The following is a 22,606-nucleotide window of genomic DNA, read 5'->3' on the forward strand; positions in this document are numbered from 1 at the left end:
TAAGCTTCAATTTTCGTTTAGACCTTTCTTGCAGAATTTAATCAAATAAATTAAAGAATATATTCCATAACCATCACATTTGTACATTGTTTATTCATTCTTCTTACAAAACAATGAGTCATATTTGCAGCTCTAATGCAGAGCTTTGAAGATATTTTGCAGGATGATGTGTATTCTTCATTTATCCTCTAAGAATTTCCAAGGCTAGCTCTGCTAGTGAATGGACAGTTCTGCTATGACGGCTTAGTCCAACAGTACCGGAGAAAACATCAAAGTTCTCAAGCTCAGCCGTAGTTTCTAGAACCTTCTCAAGCTCTTTCTCTAGACCCATCTCTCTAAACAATGCTACATTATCCTCCAACTCATCATCTTCCATCATCCAAATCGCAAGCTCAATTACAAACCTCCTGATTCTTGGAACCTTAATCGCGGGCTTGTCGTTCTTTTTCAGAATTGAGACCAACGAGTTTGCCAGTTCTTGTCTCTTGATGCCTGAATACATGAAAACATAGCTTGATTCTTTTGAGCTCATGAATCTAAACACTTGTGCTGCTAATCCCACCATCACTTCCTGTAATTTGTTGTCTTCTGATGTTATTGATTTCAAGACCTGCAACAAAATGAAAAAATAGTTATACTAGATTCGAGTTGTACCTAAGTTTTTCAATCGTAAGTGTATATACTAACCGTTGGTGCTGCTGCTTTAACGAACTTCAGGTCATGAAAGCATTCATCCCCGGAGTATAAGCACATGTTTCTCAACACTCTCGCAGCGTTCACACGGATCGAAGGAACTTCAAGTGCTTCCACAAGTCTTCCCATAACCCCAAGCCTAAGAACATGGAGGCAGTTGCTCTTGCTCTCCAACACAAGCATCGCTATTGCTTCTCCTGCAGCGATCCTCACACATCCCTCATTCCCTTCATCTCCGCGTGTTTCCCGTTTAAAGAAAATGTTGAACAACTCTTTCAGAACACCACCAGTTCCGCCAATTCTCTCCCGAGCTTCGGCCTCAAGTGCAAGGTTGGTCAATATCCCAATCCCGAGCTTCTGCAGCTTTGGGTATCTCGCCCCGTGTTTCAGTACATCCCTCACATTGCTAACTGTGAATACAATCTCAGAGATCTCTCTCCGGAGGCACTTCCCTGTGTTCCCTGTTGTGCTGGCTAACATTTTCACCAGCTGTAGCGACCGTTTCAGTGTCAGAACCCGTGACCTCGCTATGTCTGCGTTTTCATCCCTCAACAGATTTTCATCCGCGTGTGTGAAATCAATTATTTTCGGAAGAAGACCTCTCGTGTTGCCGAGTTTTCCACAGTTGTCATGATCCTTGGCTAATTTCTTCAGAATTAGAAGGCCCAAATTGTTGAATCTCCAGAAATCGTAGTGTAGATTATGGTCATGGAACACCTTTTTCTCTCCAATCTCATCAGGAGCTTCACCTGATGATCTCGTGTTCTCTAACAACGATGAAATCGATTCCATTGCACCAGAAATCCCAGCGACTCTCAAAGAATTCTGCTTTTTGCCAGCTAGTTTCGATAGTATCTCAGCGGCTGATCTCCTAATCTCTTCCTCTTGCAGATCTTTCCAGTTCAACATCTCCACCAACCTAGTTAAACAAAAAGTTAGCAACAATTACAAAACTTCCTCAACTCATTTCTCTGTAAAATCTAATATTTTCATTAGTAAAAACCAAACCTTTCAATAACGGGAAAGTTGATTCCGATCTTCTCAAGTGTATCCTCCGAGTACCGTTCAGTCACTGAAAACTGCCTAAGAATCCTCACTCCAATAAGCTGTTCATCAGAAGAGTTCGAGTTCAAAAGCTCCATACCAAAGCTCACTATATCCATCTTCAAACCATCAAATATACTCCCATTGACACACTTGGAATACGAATCATAGAAAAACCTCTTGATCGAAACCAAACCACTAACCCCAAACTCACATTCTCTAGTCACATTCTCAAGCAAATTACAAACACTGACTTGCCATTCCCAATAAACTTTCTCCACAAGAAACAACAACGCCTCAGCAAAGGCGAGCGAGTAGAATATATTGAGAGCAGACTGTCTATTCCTCTTATCCGTATCTCCTTTGTGAACATCTCCATAGTTATGCCTAATAAGCTTGTAAGAAGATAGAGCTACACAAGCCGTGGCAGAGAGAAGCTGGAGCCAGTAAAGAAGACGACTCACTGTACTGGAAATGAAGAACCATCTCGCGTATGGAAGAAGAGGTACGTCTGAGTTCTTCCATGTCTCTAACGTCGTCTCTGGAACGACGCAGTCTCTTGCCGTCGCTTCTCTCGATCGTGGCTTGAAGATTGAATCACTGCAGAGAAACATAAACGATCGTTACTCAAATGTTAGAAGCGAGGCTGATCGATTTATGCAAAATTGAACCTGATTCGTTTTAGATTTTTGAAAAGCGAGGCTGAGCTTGATCGGAGAGCGCGAAAGCTACTGATTCCGACGCCGGCGACGGTCCACGTGGCTTGGTGTTGCCACTCGAGCTCGTGACTTCTGCTGAAGATTCGAGCACCTTCGATTAGGAGAATGATGGTGATGAACCAGAAATCGGAACCGTCGAGTGTGATTGCGAAGCCGCCGAGAAGAACCACCGTGGCCCAGATAAACCCTAGGGTTCCGATTCCAGTGGCGGTTTTCTCAAGAATCGCGAGTTGTAGAGCGAATAGCGTTAGCTTCTTCTCCGGAGCTGGGACTGTTGATTTTCTACGAAACGCGGTCGCGGAGGAAATAGAAGCTGCGTCTGCGGTTTCGCCGCTGTCGCCTTTCTCGATACTGCTTCTTAGATCAAAAACGGTGTCGGTTGAGCCTATAGCTTCCTCCAATTTTTGAAGCTCCGAGACCTATACAAAGACAAACATAATTTTTAGAAAATTCAATTGTTAAAACTACTACTCCATTGATTAAACAAAACCGAAAAAGTTTACAAGTATTTGATAGGAACTTTAAATTGAGATACTATTCATTTTAATCTTAAGAAATATGAAGAGGACGATATTAAGTGAAAATGTAGAAGCATTGATTAAAAGTTTTCAAGAAAATCTAATTGAAATGAAAAACAGTTTAGAGACAAAGTAAGAAATTAATGTGATAAAAACCTGTAAACGAATGCTTCGATCTTCGTCTTCTTCGAACTTTCTTGAATCCATTGTGAACCTTTTGTTGTGTTTACTCGTTTCCTACTCAAACCGTAATCGAAAATTTCACTTTTTCGATCTTTCTTTCTTTCTTTTTTAGTTTTTGAATAGTGCGTAATGACTTGAGGAGTTGTTGATGATGCAGAGAAAACGAGTAAAGCGTGATTTTACATTCTTTCTATGAACATATGGATGTGTGTATATATATAGAGAGAGATAGAGAAAAGAGAGGAGAGATAGGGAAGCAAAATTTGGCAAAGGAGTGGAGAGAAAGTCTGCAAATAAGCTAAATAACGCAAGAGGAAATGTGCAAGAAAGTGTAACTTCGAGATTATTGTTGTATATCATGTATGCTTCATCAAGCAATTTTATTACCAAAAGTTACATGTAATAACAGCAACAAAAAAGAAAGAAAAAAAAAAACTACTTTTGTGACATGTTACAACCTTCTTCTTAATCTTTTTTTTTTTTACCTTGAAAAAGGTCAATTTCTTTTCGTTTTTCTCTTTATGTTTTTTAGTTTACCTTTTCTTTTCTTATATGATGGTTACAAGTTGCTTTATCAAAGCAGCCCTGACTCTTTTTACCATCCATTAAAAATAAAATGAATGTTTTAGGCAGAAATAAAACAAAAGTCAGTTACTATTTTTAGAATCTAATATGATCAGTAATTGTCCTTATATCAATAATTGTAGTATGATATTTTTGCCGTCTTTATGTTAAGAAAAGCCGTGGGGATTGTTCATATTTACGATTACAAGTAAAAATAATCTGTTTTAATTTGCTTTGTATTTGCGTCTAGAATTTCTAGAAAAATGTTTGGTAAAGCAATAATATCTTGTTTCTTTTAATGTAAACATAAATACATAATAGTAAAGTGTAAACGAAAAAAAAATATATATATATATATATATATATATATATATATATAATGTGGCCAAATAACTTAAGCAATTGAGTAGCTCTTGGATCGTTAGCTTTCGGATTTCAAGTTTGAATGGTGGAAGATTTGTACTAATGTTTTAGATAAGTAACGAATTATTATTGATACTAAAAAAGTTGACGTAAGCAATTAAGCAAATGTAATGAAATCTAGATTGTACTTAAGAAAATAAAAAAAATAATTAGTGAGTCAATAGCTCGGAAAGAGTTATGGTGACTTGCAAGCATATGTGTTCCAGCAGAAGTCTTCTTGTGTGAAGCTAAAGTCTCAAATGGGATCCTCTTTGGGACCTACTTAATCCTCCCTTTGTAGAATAAACACAAACATAGCTTCCATTAAAGACAACTAAATAACTATTTTTATATTACTATTTTTTGGTGAGGAACAACTATTTCTATATAACGCCTTGAGAATTTATAGGAAGACCAAAAGATTTCCGAGTGTGGTTATTTCTATTTCCAAACCAGCTAGCTACTTATCAATTTACTTCTTACCCTCAATTTGATATATAGAGGCTTATAGGTCATATCAAAAATATGGATAGAGTCGTCTACTAAGATTTAACTTAAACTGCATATGCTCACAAAGTTTGTCGTCTTCCATCAACAATTTATTTGTTTCATATTCTTTAAATTTAACAATATAGTTAAAGATTCGATGCACTTCTATTATTTTTTTAAACTAAAGGCAACCTATGTTTGAATTTCCCAAAATATTTTGATATATGATGTAAATTGGCATTTATTTTGTCACAGCATAGCAGGACCATAATTAGGCCATAATGCTAGTTTTCTATATGAAAGTCATTATTATAGTTCTTAATCTTTGTAGCAATTTCCAGACGAATAAAAAGTCTCGACCACTAACTTTACGACCGTTACCACAATCACAAAGATTACAACTTCCTTTTTGGTTTCTGACTTCTCACACAAAACCAAGATTTTGATAACCACAATTAGAAACAAACCTAAACTTTCCAGTTTCATGTAGATTCTACTTTAATTACTCAATCAAAACCCGTACATAATCAAAAGAAAATAAAGTAATAAAATCTTCATCAAAATATCTACAATTGATTCAAAAGCATTAAATCTCACGACCTTGTTAAATAATCCATTTCCTCCAATACTCTCGCTTACCTTACCTCTCTTACAAACTCTTGCGTTTTGATATCATCTCATCAAAATCAGAAGCTGTAATAATGGGAACTCATCGAATTATCCTTGGTCTCGCCGCTCTTTGTTGTTTTTGTCTACCTCATCTCATTGAAGCTAAACCATTCGAAGTGATCGTCGATCAATCGGGCCATGGAAATTTCACGACCATACAAAAAGCTATTGATTCGGTCCCAATCAACAATACTCATTGGTTCTTCATCAACGTTAAAGCCGGCCTTTACAGGTCAGTGTAGCACAACATACATCATTGACTGTAAATAAAGTTACATATGGCTTGTAGGGAAGTTACATATGTGAAAGTGTTTACTAACTAATGTTTTTTCTCTATGTCTTGTAAAATCAAGAGAGAAAATAACGATACCGCAAAAAAAACCTTTCATAGTAATCGTGGGAGCTGGGAAACGGTCAACGAGAGTAGAATGGGACGACCATGCCTCGCTTGCACAAAGCCCTACCTTTGCTACTCTAGCTGATAACACCGTCGTTAAAAAGATCACTTTCGCCGTACGGTGATTTTACTTTATATTATGGCATTTCCTATGATGATTCCTTCTTTTTATTAAATATATATAAAGGGTTTCTTTTAATATATTAGAATTCCTACAACTTCCCTAGCAATGGGAAAATAAACAAGAACCCTAGAGTTCCGGCCGTGGCAGCATTTATCGGCGGTGATAAGTCGGCTTTTTACTCGGTAGGATTTGCTGGAATTCAAGATACCTTGTGGGACTCGGATGGCCGACACTACTTCCATAGATGCACCATCCAAGGCGCGGTTGATTTCATCTTAGGGAGCGGCCAATCTATTTACCAGGTTACATTCTCCACAAAATGATATTGGTTTTATATACTATAATAACATCATACGAATACCAAACATAAATTAATTCTAAAACATTTGAAGATTTGCCTTTAGACTGGCTAAGAATTTTATTACATTGTCTATGATTGGAACCTTTTCTATGGAAAGTATAGATATGATCAAAAATTTAATCCAAACTAATAATGTTGTAGATTTGATTTTGGTTTGGTACCATTTATCAAAAGATACCTAAAAAGTAACATGTATATTACCATGGGCTCATTGTAGAACTCAAATCCTATTTGTCCGGGCCTAATTGATTTAAATCAAATATGTGTGGTTGTAGAGCTGTGTGATACAAGTGCTAGGTGGGCAGCTAGGACCGGGGGTAACGGGTTACATAACGGCTCAAGGACGGACCAACGCAAACGACGCGAATGGATTCGTATTCATCAACTGCCTCGTTCATGGATTCGGCAAGGCTTACTTGGGCAGAGCCTGGCGCCCATACTCTCGAGTGATATTTTACAACTCGAACCTGACGGATGTGGTTGATCCTCTAGGATGGTGGGAATGGAACTACCAGGGTTACGAAAAGCAGCTGACCTATGCAGAACATGGATGCTTCGGAAGTGGATCAAATACATCAAGACGTGCCAAATGGGTTAAGAAGCTGAGTGCATCTGCCGTCCAACATTTGGCTGATCTCAGCTTCATTAATCGTGGTGGATGGGTTGAAGATTTACCCATCCGTGTTTGATCGAGACTTTCGCTTCTAGTTTCTGTTTTTTTTAAAAAATTTCTTATTGATCATCCTTTCTTTTATTTAGTTTGACCAGATGTAGTAATTTGTTATGCTTGACATTGATTAAAATAATAAAACATTTCAACGAGTTTGTTTTTATATTTAATAAAACATCTACGATCTACCCTTGTTGAGTTTGAAGATATAAAGTTGCTATGTAGCGATGAGAGTTATACGCAGACAGTCAGTTCTAATTTGATTGATAAATCTATGAAGTGTCACATTTGCCAAGACCGCTAGTTCTAACTGTCTGCATAGTAGACTCAGGACAGGAATGTAGGTTCTAACTAATGTGGAGAAATAAAAAGTAGAAAAAAAAGCGTTGAAAAGTTAATAAAATTGAAATAATAGATTTAAGAAATGTCTGTAAAAAAAAAAAATTTTAATTTAAAAAGATATGATTAGAAAAACAAATAATTTGTGAAAGCACTTAAAAAAAAAAATTGAGAGAATGTAGAAATTTTGAGATAAAAAGAATAAATAAAATTTGTAAATAAATAAATAATATTAACAATTTTTTAATTTATAAAATATTATGATTGGCTACAGCTTCTCTAGCTGCCCAAACTCTGTTTTACAAAATCCCAAACCAAACAAGTTATCATTCATGATCGCTTTCGTTATATTCATTCTCTCTTTTCTCTTTCCATTTTGGCTCCCACCGACGTCATCAATCTCTACCGGAGACTTCCGCCGATTCTCACACCGTTCTTCTTCTCTCCTTCCGATTCCGGATTCCAATTTCGTTCCTTTTTTGTTTTCTCTCAAAACCCCTAAATTTTCTTCCTTTCTTCGATCTGGATTTTTTGTGTTCCCCAAATTTCAAGACTTTGATCTGATTCCTTCTAAGATTTCTCCAAAGCAAAGATCTTTTTTTTGTTTTTTGGGATCTCTGTATTGTTGATGGGCACAACTAGGGTCTGCTCGGAGGTTTCTTCTGGATCTTCGAAATCGCTTAGCCAATCTCTCACGGTATCGACCTCTACCACAGAAACAGTCAATGGTTTCCATGAATTCAAGATCTGTGGGTACTCTCTCGCTAAAGGTGTTGGTGTCGGCAAATACGTCGCTTCCGATACGTTTATGGTCGGTGGTTACTCGTGGGCAATCTACTTTTATCCAGATGGGAAGAGTCCGGAGGATAACTCGTCTTACGTTTCTTTGTTCATAGCTCTTGCTAGCGAAGGAGCTGATGTTAGGGCTTTGTTTGAGCTCACGCTTGTGGATCAGAGTGGTAATGGGAAGCATAAGGTTCATAGCCATTTTGGTAGAGCTCTCGATAGCGGTCCCTATACTCTCAAGTATCGTGGAAGCATGTGGTGAGTAAATTATCTCTCTCTATGCATGGAAAGTTTCTACCTTGCTATAGTAGTTCACGAGTTTTGTGATGAATTTAGGATTGTGATAGAGTGGTATGTTCTGGTTGCTTACAATGTTGATAATGTCTTTGTTGGTTGCTTGGTTTAGGGGATACAAGCGGTTTTTCAGGAGGTCCAGTCTAGAATCGTCGGATTATTTGAAGGAGAATAGTCTCTTGGTTAGGTGCCGTGTGGGTGTGGTGAAGTCAGTTACGGAGGGACCGAGGTATTACAATATCCCTGTGCCAGTTTCTAACTTGGGACAACAGTTGGGAAATTTATTGGAGAGTGGGAAAGGCTGTGATGTTGTTTTCCAAGTTGATGGAGAAACCTTCAACGCACACAAATTGGTTCTTGCAACGCGTTCCCCGGTTTTCAACGCACAGCTTTTTGGCCCTTTAGGAGACCGAAATACCAAATGCATAACGATAGAAGACATGGAAGCACCCATTTTCAAGGTCCTCCCTTTAACTCTCTTGCTGTGATTTCATCTGTTAGATAAGGGAATGTCTAAGTAGAGTATCTACAGTCAATTTGGTTTTACATGGTCTTATAGGAAGAGATAGATTTCTTGGTTCCTTGCCTTTTTTTTTTCTTTTCGGGTGAGTGATGGTGGTGTCATACAGGATTGTCTATTCACGGATGTACCATCCGGGATCTTCTCCTGGGGCGCTACTCCTATTCTCGAGTTTACTCACCCGGGATAAGGTTCTTTCTTTCTGCTTCTCTTCTTGTTTTCTATGTAGCTAATACATGGACATATCACATATCTATGTGTTTATGCGTCTTAATTCCTTTTTCTCTTAGCCGTATTTATGTGAGTCAACTAGATGAACAAATTGTGTCTTCAGCATATTAGAGAGGTTGACTTGAGGGTTTAGAGTTTAAAATTACGCGGGCGTATTTGACTGTAGAAACTTCATGTTGTATGATGTAAAAGTATGAATTTCTCCGTTTCCCATTGTTGCTTATTATGAGTTCGGGCTCAGATCCTCACTCCTGGTAGTTTTGATCTGGATGTTTAACCTGACACAAACCCTTCTTCTATGTTGTTTTATTGCTGTTTTGCAGGTATTGCTCCATTTTATCTACTGGGACGAATTGCCTGATATGCAAGAGTTAATAGGAACAGACTCTACATTGGCGTCTACTCTTGTGGCTCAGCATCTACTAGCAGCGGCAGACCGTTATGCTCTTGAGCGGCTTAAAGCAATCTGTGAGTCAAAACTCTGTGAAGGGGTTGCCATAAACACGGTTGCAACTACTTTGGCCCTAGCAGAGCAGCATCATTGTTTGCAGCTAAAAGCAGTGTGTCTCAAATTCGTGGCACTGCCAGAGAACCTGAAAGGTAAACACACAAGATCTTTCTTTTTAATCGATCTGAATCAACTCTGTTCACATGATGAGACTTGTGTCTGTTTTTTCCCTTTTGTTATGATCAGCTGTGATGCAAACAGATGGGTTTGATTATCTGAAAGAGAGTTGCCCATCTTTACTAACGGAGCTATTGCAGTATGTGGCGAGGCTAAGTGAACACTCTGTTATAGTATCTGGACATCGAAAAGAAATATTTGCCGATGGTTGTGACGCGAGTGGAAGACGAGTGAAGCCCCGGTTGCACTGAATGGGAGAGAAAGAAGAAAGATTTGTGCATTGTATAATCTCTGTTATGGATAATGGCTGATCTAATCGGATCTAGCAAGTACAATGAATCGTTTTCAACGCGTTTTCTCATAAATCAAAGATCCAATGAAATTTGGGGTTTATTGTTGGTGCATATCAGATTATTAGGTGAAACAGATTGAGTTCATGGGATATAAGAATCGTAGACAGTGTAAGTGTTACAACGTAGATAAACAAAGGTTGTTTTAAGAATACAAAACTATGAAGACAAATTACATGACAGGATCTGTAAGAACTTCTTTTATCTTCTCACGCTTCCTTCTCTCATTTCGCTCTTAAGCATGTCTTCACGTTTCGGCTCTTGATAACACAATGGATGACTCAAAGGGATACTCTTTTTAGCTCTCCCTGAGACGTGAGGTGGTAAAGCTAAAACTAGAACCATAACATCATGTTTAATACCAGCGACTCATTGCAGTATCTTGTGCTGCAGACACTTTTTGTGGTATATACTGAGTGTTTGGCTTCAATCTACTTGGACCTTCAGCAGCGGTGGCGCAATCTTCATCTCCTCTGTTGCTTTTGCAAGGTTGAGTCCTCTTTGGGTATTGAGACGCAGCAGCTGGATTTCTGACCATCCTTCTCTGTTGTTGTTCAAGAGCTTCAACGCCTGTGGCTGCGCCGCAGTTGTTATAGCGTAACACTGATCCAACTACTTTACCAGGCCTAGCTACTGCAGCACCTGCTTCATTACAACCAGATAAATGTTCAGGAGACAGAGTTATTCTGCATCATAACATTATATACAGAGAGGGTGAGAGACCTTGGATTGTTTGAGGGACGTTGATAGGAATTCTCGACATTGGCATCTGGGCATTCCTGTCTGCACCCCGAGGTCTCTCGTCTCTAATGCTACACTTGGAGAGTCCATCAGTGACTTCAGCTGAACTCTGTTGTGCCACCGGATGATTGTTATCAGAGTACAATACGCAAGCCCTGCAAAACATAAAAAGAGGCTTTGTTGAGCTGTTTCGAAAGAATCCCAAATGATCAAATTTTTAAAGGACGTAAAGCATACCTTGGTAATGATGCATGCTGTTGCCTCTCAGGGGGATTATGAGAAGTACCATTCTTGTAGTGTTCCTCGAGGTAAGCAAATTGTTTCTTGAAATGTTCCACCGCACTGCAGAATGAATAATACATTAACCATAAGAACATGGATAATACACAGGAGTATAGTATGAAGCAGGTCAGCTCAGGCCGGTACCTCGGGTACATAAAGTTAGTTGGCTCTGATCCATCCAAGTATTCTTTCAGCATCTTTGGGTGGTACTCCAGAGACTCTCTGTATATGAGCTCTCGGACGTCTTCTTTTGTGATCCTCCGCCTTTCAAACTCAAATTCCAACTTTGTGACAGGTTGAGCAGAAGGCTCTCTTTCAACCTTAGCTAAACCCTTGAAGTACACATCTGCAAGCGCCTGAGGTAACACATAAAACCATTTAGTTAGCTATAACCAAAGTTACATCATAAGGAGTGTAAAGAACGAAATGTATGAACCACCTCTTCAGCTGTAGGCCGGTCCTTGGGTTCAAAAGACAACATCTTTTCTAGAAGACGAAGAGCAAGAGGATCAGTATGTGGGAACTTATGTGAAAAAGGAATAGGCTTCTTCTTCCTCATGCTGCTCAAGTATCTTCGAGCTTTCTCGTTCCTAACCTGTTTCAGTGTAAGAAATTCAGCCAAAAAAAGAAACAATGCTTAAGCATTGTGGAAAGGAACACATACCCTTCCAATGGCTTCAGCAGATGGAGTTCCCAGCATATCCGTCATCAGATCCAATTGATGGACCACATTTTTCCCGGGGAAAAGAGGTTTCCCTGTTAAGAGTTCTGCAAAAATGCACCCGATGCTCCATATATCTATTGCCGGTGTATACTGAACAGAAGCATAGATAAAGAAAAAAAATGTTACCATAAAATTTTATAATCTGAATGAGAGAGCTATAGTGTCTACTGACTAGATTCCCTATGAAAATTTGAAACATTCGATGAAAGTATATATACAAAATCATGGTCACCTTTGAGAAAAAAGATCCACATAGTTCTGGAGCCCTGTACCATCGAGTAGCTACATAATCCTGCGATCAGAAAGCAGTAGGAATAAAAAATTGGTTTCATACCAAAAAGAGTAAACTTGTAAAGAGTAAGCATTTAAATTACTACTACTCACAGTCCAGAATATCGCAGTCGGTGTATCATTGAATGCGACTCTTGCAAGTCCAAAATCACAGATCTTGAGTTTGCAATCAGCATTTGCCAATATGTTTTTGGGTTTAAGATCCCGATGAAAGACATTAGCTGAAAGGAAGAGAAAAAAAAAGTATTTTCAGAAAGATAATCATAAACTTATACTAATCAATGAAATTTTATTGCTCGCTAGCTTAACCTGTGTGTATATACTTGAGGCCACGAAGAAGCTGATAGAGGAAAAACTGATAATGCTCAGGAGTCAAATCATCATTTGCCTTAATAACCTGATGCAAATCAGATTCCATAAGCTCGAAAACCACGTAAATGTCTCGAAACTCTCTTCTTGAAGGCGGCAACAAGATGTGTTTGATCTCAACAATGTCAGGATGGCGTAAGAGTCTAAGAAGTTTGATCTCACGAAGAATGCGAGTTGCATCCGAAACATGCTCAAAGATATCATTGATTTTCTTAATCGCAACTTTCTCTCCGGTATGTGTATCGTAAGCAGAACAGACAACTCCATAACTTCCTTTACCAATCACTTCCTCTATTCTGTATCTGCTTCCTTCACCATATTCCGTGAAGAAATCTACCTCAACTGATGACTGAATATACAGAAAAATCTATTGTCAATATCAAAAGCTTCAATACAGAGAAAGATTAGGACTAAACTAAAAGGCAGTAACAGTAAAAAGGATTGCTACAGATCCTAATCAGTTCTAATAAGCAAATCTGATACATAAGAGATTGAAAAATTGGACCTTTTTGCGGTGATCAGGCTGCATCTTCAGCTACAGGGCATTCAAAGGACGCTTACGAAGACCAAATGTAATAGCTTCTGAAACCCAAACTTAGTGAGCTTTTGAATCAAAAAAATGCAAAGACTGAGAATTTTAGTTCCAAAGGCAATGTCAAAAACAGAGAGCTCTATATCCAAATCCCGAAATCCAGAATCGATTGAAACAAATCAGAGTAGTTCCCGAGACCAAAAAAAAGGAGGCAAATTTATGGGGTGAAACAAGGAATAACCTAATCGAGATTTCTTTGCTTTTTGAAGTGAAATCAAAGAGATCAAAAGAAGGAAGCGATGGGTAATTTGAGAATCACTGAGATTGAAGAAAGACGAGGTTTTTATCTTCTTCGATCAATCTCTCTGCTTGAAATGGCTAAAAGGAAAAAGGAGAGAGTTTTTGAAAGTCGAGAGAAGCTTTTATGGTTCAGAAACCCAAAAATGATTCTTTTGAGCTAATAAAATTTCTTTACAGGATCTGAAATCTCACGAAGCAGACGAAGAGGCAAGTTTATTTGCTCACTTTTGTAGAAGAAAGTGTAGAGAGGAGAGATCTATGAGATGAAGAACAGAACAGAACAAATTATTAAAATATTATTATTATTCGTTTCTTTTATTGTGATAATTGAAAAAAGCGGATAAGTGGAGTCTGATTATCGTTGTACGAAAACTCCAATTTGCCCCCCAAGGTTTATGGGTACTTGCGACTTTTGTCTTAAATCTAGCTTTTGGATAATGTCCAAACGTCGAATATAATACAGTGTGGATATTTTTGTATAAACTATTTTAATATATGCTCTTCTTAATGAATAGATATCCGATTTATTATGGATTAGTGATGACTTATAATTATTACAATAATAAATAGTTCGTTTACTTTATAATTTTCTTTCGTGTCATAGTCGTTGTTAAAGACATATAAATGAAGTGGATTATCCTATATTTCGAATCCGATTGAAATGAGTGGTTTAAATTTTTTTTCGTATGCAGTTAATGAGTAATCTTACTTATTTTTAAGATATAGAATTTGACCGATAAGACATACTTAATTATCTAGAGACAATATTTATGAGTTATGTACAATGGTACAAGAAACTTACAAAAACTTATATATGCAATCGTCAATCTAGTATTTTATTTGAAATATGTATTTCGTATCTAATATCTTCTGTCTTTGGTGGGTTCTTTGAAATTGCTTCATAACTGTAGGTGCTTGCATGCGTAAACTTTTGCATGGTTGGAAAAATTGCATTTGCATCGATTTCAAACGTATAAATAAAGCGAAGCTTTAAATCTTCAAGTAGATGTCACTACAAGAAAACACGCCAGTTGCGAGGGAAGAAACCGTCGCTAGTCTCTCGCAAAAAGCATTTAGCGAGGGAATTGCGACGAACTCCAGTTCCTCGCAAAACGCGCGTCGTAAAATCAAATTCGTAGCAAGTTCCTCGCAAATGTTGCGAGGAACAAGTTGCCTCGCAAAACACACGCAATTTGCAAGGGAAGCAATCCGTAGCAAATTCACAGCAAATTTCGGGTCTCGCAAGTTTCTCGCTAGTTGCGACGGACGACCAGACTCGCGAAGCACACGCAATTTGCGAGGGACGTACTCGGTAGCATATTAGCTGCAACAGTAGCCTCGCTCTTTCCTCGCAAGTTGCGAGGGAATACTTCAGTAGCAAAGTAGTCGCAAATTCTTTGTCCCGCTAATGCCTCGCAAAATTTGCGATGGATTTGCGTGGCTTTTATCTGTAGTCGCAAATCCGTAGTAAAGTTTGCGATGGATTCGCGGTAAATAAGCGACTCTTTTCTGTTTTGTTTTAAGCATGATTACTGTTGAATATAGGGATTACTGTTCTACTTAACAATATTTAATGGTTATCTTAATTGGATTTTTATACTAAACTTTGAAGTTGAATACTAATTAAGAAACCTTAAACTCATATTTAAAAGCTGAAATTTTAGGTTTCAAGTACAGAAAAAGAAACTGAATACAGAATGTTAGAAGGCCAAATAATTTTACATAACAAACCAACAAAAGATTCAAGTTTTGATGAGTGAAAAAGAAACTTAATACAGAATGTTAGAAAGCCTCAGATGGAGATGACCCAGTGTTTGGGTTAGCTACAACAGCCTCAGGTTCGACAGCTTCAGGTCCGATCCCAGCAGTTGTGGCATTAGGCGCATCAGGTGGATTGGAGCTGACTGGTTCAGTTCTTGAAGAGGATCTGACTCGAAACAAGGCAGCAAACTCTGGATCCTTCTTGGCAAGGTAATCAAAGTATGCGTCAAAACTGGTGATCTTCTCAGCCTGGTTTGCAATGAGGGCTTCAACAGCAGCCAGCTTCTGGGAAAGCACAACCGGATCATCTCGAGGAAGCACCGGTCCGGCATGCGCCGAAGACGCCTCATGCTGCAATGAACCAGCCCCATAAATCCTGCCTTTCTTCTTAGGAGCAACCTGTCACAAACTCATAACCAAAACAAGCAAACATGATCAAAGCAAAGTCGAAACATATAGACATAATGCAAAACTCTTAGGCCGAAAATACAATGATATTATTCAGACCAACAACACAACTGAATCAGGCCAAAAACACAAAGACACAACATATTCCTTAATTAATTCTGTCCATGAATCCATAGAGTTTTCACTTAAGTTATTATCAGCTTTAATAGTCATCATCCTAGATGCCAAAGATAACTTAGAATGTCCTTCTCTACATCCCTCGTAGAGTGGTTGATTTACAGCATCTAACATATCGTAAAAATGTTGAGCATCTAGGTTGGGTTCTTCACTAATATTTTCAGGAAATGAAGCAATAGTTTCATGAAATGCATCTGTAACCATATCATGAAATCTATTTTCCTAGTTATGCCCATAACCAAATTGATCAGGTACTTCCTGACCATAATTCGCATCATTATTAAAATTACTAGGTTGCTCGACACCACAATTTGTATTACTAGTTCCTGCGCTATCTCTACAACCATCTCCATGACGTAACCATACATAGTAGTTTGGCATAAATCCTCTATTATAAAGATGCTTCTTCACTACATTAAATTCCAAATATTTCTCATTGAGACACTTACGACATGAACAGAATATTGTACCGTTCTCACGAACAAATGGTTCGTTTGTCGCTTGATACATGAAACCGCGCAGTCCGTCGTAATACTCTCTCGTCACCTCCCCGGTCGCTTGATCTCTATGATTATACATCCAACTTCGTAATGTGTAAATCTCATGCTCTCCGCCCCAAGACATTCTTATTTTTGTAATAAGTTTTTTTTTAAAAAAAATATTTTTTTTTGTTTGTAAGTAAATGTTGTGATTTGAGTTATGATTTCTTACACATTTCATTGGCTATTTATAGATGTCCCAAAAAAAAATTGCGAGGGATTTGCAAGGCATTTGCGAGGGATTTGCTAGGATTTTGCTTGAAATTTGCGAGGGAATCCCACCTACCAACCAGACTGGTAAGATAATTAAAAACATGTTCACCTAACCCGCCAAGACTCGCTACTCTGTCGCAAAAGTTGCGACAGAATAATCGATCCTCGCAAACTCGTCGCAATTTGCGAGGGATTTTGGTTACTCGTAAATCCCTCGCAATTTTGCGATGAGTTTGCGAGGATTGATGCTTTCCACGTATATTACTCGCAAACGTCTCGCAATTTGCGAGGAATTCTGTTTACCCGTAACTCCCTCGCAATTTTGCGACGAGTTTGCTGGGATTGGTGCGGTCCACGCAGACTTCTCGCAAACGTCTCGCAGATTTGCGAGGGATATATTCGTCGCAAATTTTGCGAGGGATTCGCGAAGTTCTCTTCTTCCCTCGTAATACACTTGCAAATCCGTAGCAAATTGCGAGGGATGTTTTCCACCGCAAATTTCCCTCGCAAATCGCCTATTTTCTTGTAGTGTGTATACTAAGAGAATACTCTTAATCATCGGTATTTTTGTGGATCCATTAACATAGTATTATCATTTTTATTAAGAATCACAACAACAATCTTATCATTCTGCTCTTAACACCCATTTGACCAACAATTCATCATACATGTATTGCATATTTTCTCAAAAAAAAAAAAAAAATTTACAGTTTTTTAAATATTCTGATTTTTATACTTATATTAATAGCAAAATGTTCTCTTTAATTTGTTTCTTACTTGAAAATGTATCATGAGCCTATGACAATTGACAACTAAATATGATTACACAGAAATTATTGTAACGAGATCAAATAATAATTTTACCAAAAGACAGTCTTAGTTATTCGTACTAATTTAAATAATAAATAGAAGCAAAATTATTTGTTCATTTTCTGATAATATGATACTATATTTTTTAAAATAAGATACTATAGCTTTTGAAATGAAATAATTATTAATTAGTTAATAAACAAACCCAAAGGAAACCAAGGGAAGAACGAAGGGTCACGAAGAACCGTGGAAATGCTTCAGTCCATGTGCATCACATGACTTTTATTATTAGGGATCATAAAATACCAAAAACTAATAGTGTGGACTAATAATTATCTTTTCTTTTGTTAACTTCTCTAATGATTGTTCCTTTTCAGCATTAATAAATAGGTAATTCTTTGAATGATTCATAAAGAATGTATTATTTAACACAGTAATGAATCATATTTAAAAGGGGCCAAACTTGAAGATTCTTTATTTTTCTTTTAGCATTTTAAACCCCAAGGCTTGATCAATCTCAAAGACTTTTAAATACATTTGATTACAAATATCTTCAGATCATACTACTAAATCATATAATGACTTACAAAGTGAGACATTAAATAACGATATTTCAAAAGATAATAATATTAAAAAGAAATAATTTGACTTTTCTCAAATGAAAAATTCAAATTATTTATTTTAATATTACTTAAAAATTTGGGTCAAATTATGTATTTCTTATGATTAATTTTCGTTGAGAAAATAAAGATTATAAAAATTCACGCGCTTTCGTTTGGGCAATAAATAGCCAGCTCTGCTTTGGTAGGACCCAATAAAAACACGAACCTAACTCGTTTCTAATAGGCCCATACAATAAGCCCACTACGAGACTAAATACAATTCACACAACACCACTGAAGGCACGTGACCACTCAACATCTCTCGTTCGCATCTCTTCTCTAACCAAAGCTACATCTTCCCATCTCCCTGCGTCTGCATAAACGTTCGAAAGCATAACTTTGCATCCTCCATGAGATGGATCAATCGCTGCTAGCTCAGTAGCCGCAAGTTCGGCGATCTCGACGTTCCCGTGAGTTCGTGAAGCTGATAATAACATCCCCCAGATCATTACATCAGCCTTTACAGGCATCTTCTTGATCATTTCTTTAGCTTCCTCTAATCTCCCAGCTTTCCCCAATAAATCAACCATACATCCATAATGTTTGATGTCTGGCTCGATCCCGTGATCGCTCTTCATGCTTTCGAAATACGTTTTACCTAACTCCACTAGCCCTGCATGGCAGCATGCGCTCAAGACACCGACAAAAGTGATGCTGTTCGGTTTGATGGGGAGAGATTGGAGATCGGAGTAGAGATCAAGCGCTAGTTTTGCATGGCCATGTGTCGCTGAGCCGCAAATGATGGCGTTCCAGGGAGAGATTGTAGAAGAAGAAATGTTCTTTGTTTGGTGGAAAATGTTTAGAGCAGTTTCGATGCTTCCACATTTGGCGTACATGTCGATTATAGCAGCGGTTAGATTGTCGTTGGGAGGAATCGTGCTAAAGTTTAGATAATCATGTGCTCTCTTCCCTTCTTCCAACGATCCTAGAGAAGAAATTGCAGAAAAAACACTAACCATTGTGATTGCATCTGGTTTTACTTGGCTACTACTGATCATTTCGCGGAATAGATGTAGAGCTAACTGAGGCGATAGACTTTGCGCGTAACCCGATATCATAGCGTTCCATGAAAAGATGTCTTTATCATGAGTCTGATCAAATACTTCTCTTGCCTGCTCAACCATTCCATTCTTCACAAATCCTGCAATCAACGCGTTTCTCGACGCAATGTGGTCCTTAACACTCGCTTCAAACTGCTGAAGAGCGAGTTTTATGTCATTAGAGACAGCGTAGAAATGTATGATCGTTGCTTGTAAGAAATCATAACAATCAAAACCCCTTTTCACAATGGTACCATGAAGTTGCAAACCCTTGGAGCTACCAACTGATCGAGCTGAAGCCGAGAGAAGGTCCACCATCATAACTTCACTAGGCTTCATTCCACAGCGCAGCATCTCGGTGTAGTAAACAAGAGCTTCGTCAAGCTGATTCTTTCGGAGACACCCATCAATCATTGTACCCCACGAGACAATATCTTTCTCAGTAATCTGATCAAACAATTCCTCAGCCTGTTCAATAAGTCCAGCTTTTGAGTACCCATTTAACATCACGTTCCAAGTAACTAAATTTCTCTCAGGCATTTCATCAAACAACTTCCGAGCATCCTTCAAACACAAACAAAGACAGTACATATGCAGCAAATTCGTCGAAACAAAAACACGACCTTCAAGCTTGAGTTTAATAGCCAAACTCTGCAACATCCTACAATCCCAAATCCCACCCAAATGTGAGCAAGCAGATATAACAGTGGCTAAAGTAACTTCATTTAGCATAATTCCCAAATTTCTCATCTCCCTAAAAAGCTCCATAGCTTCACTCCACTGATTGTTTTGAGCATAACCCTTTATCAAAGTAGTATACGAGACACAGCTTCTCTCAGGCATTACGTCGAACAACTTAAGCGCATCCCAAAGTCTACGAGATCTAACATACCCATCAACCATAATATTGAACGAAGCAGAATCAAGCTTCGCGTGATCCCTGAAAACAGATTCCGCATCAGCCAAGAGACGGCATTTAGCGTACATGTTAAGAACGCTATTACATATGTATCCATTAGAATCAAGACCGGATTTCAAGACACGGCAATGAATCTGTCTACCACAAGTGACGTCATTACTGGAAGCGCACGATCCAAGAGCAGAGACGAGAGCTCGTTCAGTATCGGAGCTTTCGCCGGAGAAATCGAAGTGGGTCCGACTCGGAGCAGAGAAGCATCTCGCCTGCAGAGAAATGACCCAACAGCGCCGAGACCGGAAAAAACGAATCAATTTGATCATAAGAGATCATGAGAGCAACAAAGCTAAACCTTAAAGCTTGACTTTTTTTTATACTTCTCTCTCGTCTTCTATAGCTCACACAGTGTATATATAGGTTTTACATTATTTTATGTGAAACAAAGACTACAAATATACAACACAAGGCATTAGATTTGATCATTCGAATTAGATATTTCTTGAGTGTATATATAGTTACACAGAGAAAGTGTTCGAGAGTAACAAGACATTTGAGTTTCAGGGATTTAACTCTATAGGAAATGAAAAAAATCAATAATTTTATATTTTTCCTCCTAATACTAAATGAATGTTATCCGAGAAGATGAAGAAGAACCTCTGCAACTGCAACATTTCAATGTGATAATATGTAAGTATAGATTGGAAAGTTTCTGGATCAGCGATTGTCTATGCATCCCTTTACAGCTAATTTTGCCGGCGATCTGCAGAGAATACTTGCAAACGAAGTAAGATACACAACAGAAGATTGGACAATCATACTAGTCACAGTGAATCAAAATGGAATCCTAAAGAGATATTAAAATCAAGAATTCTAAGCAGCTATGATGAATTTAGGAATCACCAAATAAAGCAATGCACCAGCAGATTTAAATAGAAGTATTGGTTACAACTAAAAATGGAGTTGTGTCCTCTATGGGTAGGCAATAAGCTAGACAGAAGCTATCCATATTGTCCTAGAGAGTGTGGAACTACTTTTCACAAAGGAAAAAAAAAAATCAAAAGGGCAAGTTGATGGCAAATTATGAATACGTCATTCAACGCAGCTTATTTCCTATTAGAACAAAATCTCATTGAGGCCGAAGAAACATTTCCCGCCTTAGTTGCAATTGACTCACCCATTACTTCATATTCTAAACCTGATCCTAAAGTTTGAATCTTTTAGCATCTCACTGCTATCACATAACTACTTAAAAAGTGAAACTGGGGAAATTTCAAATCACAGATTGTATATGATGCACATGTTACGGCTGCATGTGCGTTAAGTCTCTCAACCAATAAAACGTTATGGTGATAGAAGCTATCATACAATACATTACATCAAAAAACTAGATTCCATGTTCAATTGTTCCTCTTTCCTCTTAAAAACAAGATTCAATGTGCTGAAAAGATCACAACATGGCTTTGAAGAGCATACCCGCAAAACTACTCATATGTCCACAAATTGACAAGTCCATTCATCATTACAACTGGAATAAGCCAACCGACCACGAGGAATAACAAAGCCGAATCACCATTATCGATAAGAAACGAGTATCAAAGCCTAAAGACTTGTCTAAAATCCATAGCCAGTGAGGAGGATTACATAAACATAAATCTTCACTACAAACTGGTCTCAAAATGATCAATGGCAATAAATACGTCGCAAGAACAGGATAAACAGAACCTACAAATTCACTAGTCACCAAGTTCCATCTAACCAATGTGGCCAAGATTCACAAACCAATGCAATAACATGAATCATTCAAGGCTTAAAACTACAACATTTTGAGTTCGAAAGGAACTTACTTTTTATGACGCCGACTTCTCTTAGGTCCCCAACCTTCAAGCTTAGCAATAGGGCAACCACATTTTGATCGGAAAATCAAAACAGCTCGACCATTAACCGGAGCCATCTTCCTCAGCTCAGCTCTCAAACACTCATAATCAGGATTACTCTCACTACCTCCTTTCCACGGTAACCGATCAATCTCTTTAACCGAACCGGATTTAACACATTCCTCTGTCTGTAACTGCAAATCAAACTCCATAGCTTTCTTCATTCCTTTACACTTAGGGTTACGACATTTCCTTGATCTTGAACCACAACACAGGTCGAGAAACGCAATTGAAGCCGCGAAAAAAACTGCGAATGCGAAGAAGAACGAAGCCGGAGGAGGGATTTTTCCTGAGGGATGATGATGATCTTCATCTTCGGTGCTGTGATCGGAGGAGAAGAAGATGATTAGAGGAGGGAGGAGAGAGGAGAGGGAGATGGTGATTGAAGGGAAATGAGAGGAGAGGAGAGATAAGGAGTGGATAAGGTATGAGAAGTAAGAGGAGAGGAGGAATGTGCCGGAGAAGAGGACGAGGATTAGGATTAAGAGGTCGAGAGTCGCCGACGGTGAATGTTTGCAGAGATGGAGAGAAGAGGAGGAGTTTTGATTAGCGGCGGATCTAGAAGAAGGGGGCATGGTGGTGGAATTGTCTTCTACGGCGGTGGTGGTGGAGGCGGCGGAGGAGAAGAGGAAGAGATGGAGCATGTTAGGAGGAGGACGACGGTGGCCGGTTTCTTTTACATATAAGTCTCTGTGTATGTATAGGTTTTGGAAATTAAATTAAATTTTGAAGAATTCTTTGTGAAATATATAAATACCGGAAAAATACGTCACGAGAGAAGTAACTACTATTCGATTTTTTTTTTTTTAAACAAGAATAAAGTTGCCGACATTGCTCGACCGATAGAATGAAGTAGGAATTTCTTCTACAGAAGAATCTCTGTTTCTTTACGAAATTATAGCTTAGTGTTATGTGAAATTTTTATTAAA

At 38.2% G+C, this 22,606-nt stretch overlaps 6 protein-coding genes and 1 pseudogene across 12 annotated transcripts; 2 read left to right on the forward strand and 5 right to left on the reverse strand.

The window, feature by feature from the left end:
• Positions 1-4: 4 nt before the first annotated feature.
• Positions 5-3,447, reverse strand: AT5G18980 (ARM repeat superfamily protein). 3 transcript variants are annotated; one of them, NM_121903.4, is made up of 5 exons: positions 3,131-3,447; positions 2,409-2,875; positions 1,702-2,337; positions 688-1,612; positions 5-610 (listed from the first exon to the last, which is right to left on the reverse strand). In NM_121903.4, exons 1-5 carry the CDS (start codon positions 3,179-3,181, stop codon positions 182-184), a joined length of 2,508 nt encoding a protein of 835 aa, NP_197399.1. In that variant the 5' UTR covers positions 3,182-3,447; the 3' UTR covers positions 5-181. The 3 variants fall into 3 exon arrangements, with proteins under 3 accessions (NP_197399.1, NP_001330810.1, NP_001330811.1); NM_001343578.1 differs by having other exon boundaries at positions 1,702-2,875; NM_001343579.1 differs by lacking the exons at positions 2,409-2,875; positions 3,131-3,447 and having other exon boundaries at positions 31-610; positions 1,702-2,362.
• Positions 3,448-5,313: 1,866 nt separating this feature from the next.
• AT5G18990 (Pectin lyase-like superfamily protein) lies at positions 5,314-6,937 on the forward strand (the record flags this gene model as incomplete). The annotated part of the gene is made up of 4 exons (NM_121904.2): positions 5,314-5,513; positions 5,635-5,794; positions 5,886-6,104; positions 6,439-6,937. 4 exons carry the CDS (start codon positions 5,314-5,316, stop codon positions 6,850-6,852), a joined length of 993 nt encoding a protein of 330 aa, NP_197400.1. The 3' UTR covers positions 6,853-6,937.
• A 520-nt stretch (positions 6,938-7,457) lies between these two features.
• Positions 7,458-10,231, forward strand: BPM1 (BTB-POZ and MATH domain 1). 3 transcript variants are annotated; one of them, NM_001203405.1, is made up of 5 exons: positions 7,458-8,216; positions 8,365-8,736; positions 8,882-8,963; positions 9,327-9,603; positions 9,698-9,912. In NM_001203405.1, the coding sequence occupies exons 1-5, from the start codon at positions 7,801-7,803 to the stop codon at positions 9,877-9,879; spliced, it is 1,329 nt and encodes a 442-aa protein (NP_001190334.1). In that variant the 5' UTR covers positions 7,458-7,800; the 3' UTR covers positions 9,880-9,912. The 3 variants fall into 3 exon arrangements, with proteins under 3 accessions (NP_001190334.1, NP_197401.2, NP_001330589.1); NM_001343580.1 differs by lacking the exon at positions 8,882-8,963 and adding an exon at positions 10,219-10,231 and having other exon boundaries at positions 7,505-8,216; positions 8,365-8,713; positions 9,698-10,089; NM_121905.3 differs by lacking the exon at positions 8,882-8,963 and having other exon boundaries at positions 7,473-8,216; positions 8,365-8,713; positions 9,698-10,183.
• Positions 10,008-13,505, reverse strand: MPK16 (mitogen-activated protein kinase 16). Its single transcript, NM_121906.4, has 10 exons — positions 12,891-13,505; positions 12,326-12,734; positions 12,110-12,237; positions 11,958-12,017; positions 11,666-11,815; positions 11,441-11,596; positions 11,146-11,357; positions 10,957-11,061; positions 10,702-10,874; positions 10,008-10,620 (listed from the first exon to the last, which is right to left on the reverse strand). The coding sequence occupies exons 1-10, from the start codon at positions 12,912-12,914 to the stop codon at positions 10,334-10,336; spliced, it is 1,704 nt and encodes a 567-aa protein (NP_197402.1). The 5' UTR covers positions 12,915-13,505; the 3' UTR covers positions 10,008-10,333.
• Positions 13,506-14,999: 1,494 nt separating this feature from the next.
• On the reverse strand, positions 15,000-16,187 carry AT5G19015 (annotated as a pseudogene; the record flags this gene model as incomplete). The annotated part of the gene is made up of 1 exon: positions 15,000-16,187.
• A 1,641-nt stretch (positions 16,188-17,828) lies between these two features.
• MEF18 (mitochondrial editing factor 18) lies at positions 17,829-20,194 on the reverse strand. The gene has a single exon (NM_121907.3). The coding sequence runs from the start codon at positions 20,064-20,066 to the stop codon at positions 18,009-18,011; it is 2,058 nt and encodes a 685-aa protein (NP_197403.2). The 5' UTR covers positions 20,067-20,194; the 3' UTR covers positions 17,829-18,008.
• Positions 20,195-20,206: 12 nt separating this feature from the next.
• Positions 20,207-22,458, reverse strand: AT5G19025 (Ribosomal protein L34e superfamily protein). 2 transcript variants are annotated; one of them, NM_001203406.2, is made up of 2 exons: positions 21,588-22,458; positions 20,207-20,503 (listed from the first exon to the last, which is right to left on the reverse strand). In NM_001203406.2, the coding sequence occupies exons 1-2, from the start codon at positions 22,319-22,321 to the stop codon at positions 20,458-20,460; spliced, it is 780 nt and encodes a 259-aa protein (NP_001190335.1). In that variant the 5' UTR covers positions 22,322-22,458; the 3' UTR covers positions 20,207-20,457. The 2 variants fall into 2 exon arrangements, with proteins under 2 accessions (NP_001190335.1, NP_001330658.1); NM_001343581.1 differs by having other exon boundaries at positions 20,217-20,515; positions 21,588-22,414.
• Positions 22,459-22,606: the final 148 nt, after the last annotated feature.

The sequence above is a fragment of the Arabidopsis thaliana genome, chromosome 5 (assembly GCF_000001735.4).
Source record: "Arabidopsis thaliana chromosome 5, partial sequence".
Classification (NCBI taxonomy): domain Eukaryota; kingdom Viridiplantae; phylum Streptophyta; class Magnoliopsida; order Brassicales; family Brassicaceae; genus Arabidopsis; species Arabidopsis thaliana.

Coding starts and splice junctions, on each gene's coding strand:
- MPK16 (NM_121906.4), bottom strand. CDS start 12,914: ATGCAGCCTGATCACCGCAAAAAG. Junction 12,238..12,325: donor CCTCAAGTATATACACACAG/GTTAAGCTAGCG, acceptor TCTTCCTTTCAG/CTAATGTCTTTCATCGGGAT. Junction 10,621..10,701: donor CGTCCCTCAAACAATCCAAG/GTCTCTCACCCT, acceptor GTAATGAAGCAG/GTGCTGCAGTAGCTAGGCCT.
- AT5G18980 (NM_121903.4), bottom strand. CDS start 3,181: ATGGATTCAAGAAAGTTCGAAGAAGACGAAGATCGAAGCATTCGTTTA. Junction 2,338..2,408: donor AAAAATCTAAAACGAATCAG/GTTCAATTTTGC, acceptor GTTTCTCTGCAG/TGATTCAATCTTCAAGCCAC. Junction 611..687: donor TTAAAGCAGCAGCACCAACG/GTTAGTATATAC, acceptor ATTTTGTTGCAG/GTCTTGAAATCAATAACATC.
- MEF18 (NM_121907.3), bottom strand. CDS start 20,066: ATGATCAAATTGATTCGTTTTTTCCGGTCTCGGCGCTGTTGGGTCATT.
- AT5G19025 (NM_001343581.1), bottom strand. CDS start 22,321: ATGCTCCATCTCTTCCTCTTCTCCTCCGCCGCCTCCACCACCACCGCC. Junction 20,516..21,587: donor AGAAGTCGGCGTCATAAAAA/GTAAGTTCCTTT, acceptor TTCGTTTGCAAG/TATTCTCTGCAGATCGCCGG.
- BPM1 (NM_001203405.1), top strand. CDS start 7,801: ATGGGCACAACTAGGGTCTGCTCGGAGGTTTCTTCTGGATCTTCGAAA. Junction 8,217..8,364: donor AAGTATCGTGGAAGCATGTG/GTGAGTAAATTA, acceptor TGCTTGGTTTAG/GGGATACAAGCGGTTTTTCA. Junction 8,737..8,881: donor CTCCCTTTAACTCTCTTGCT/GTGATTTCATCT, acceptor GGTGTCATACAG/GATTGTCTATTCACGGATGT.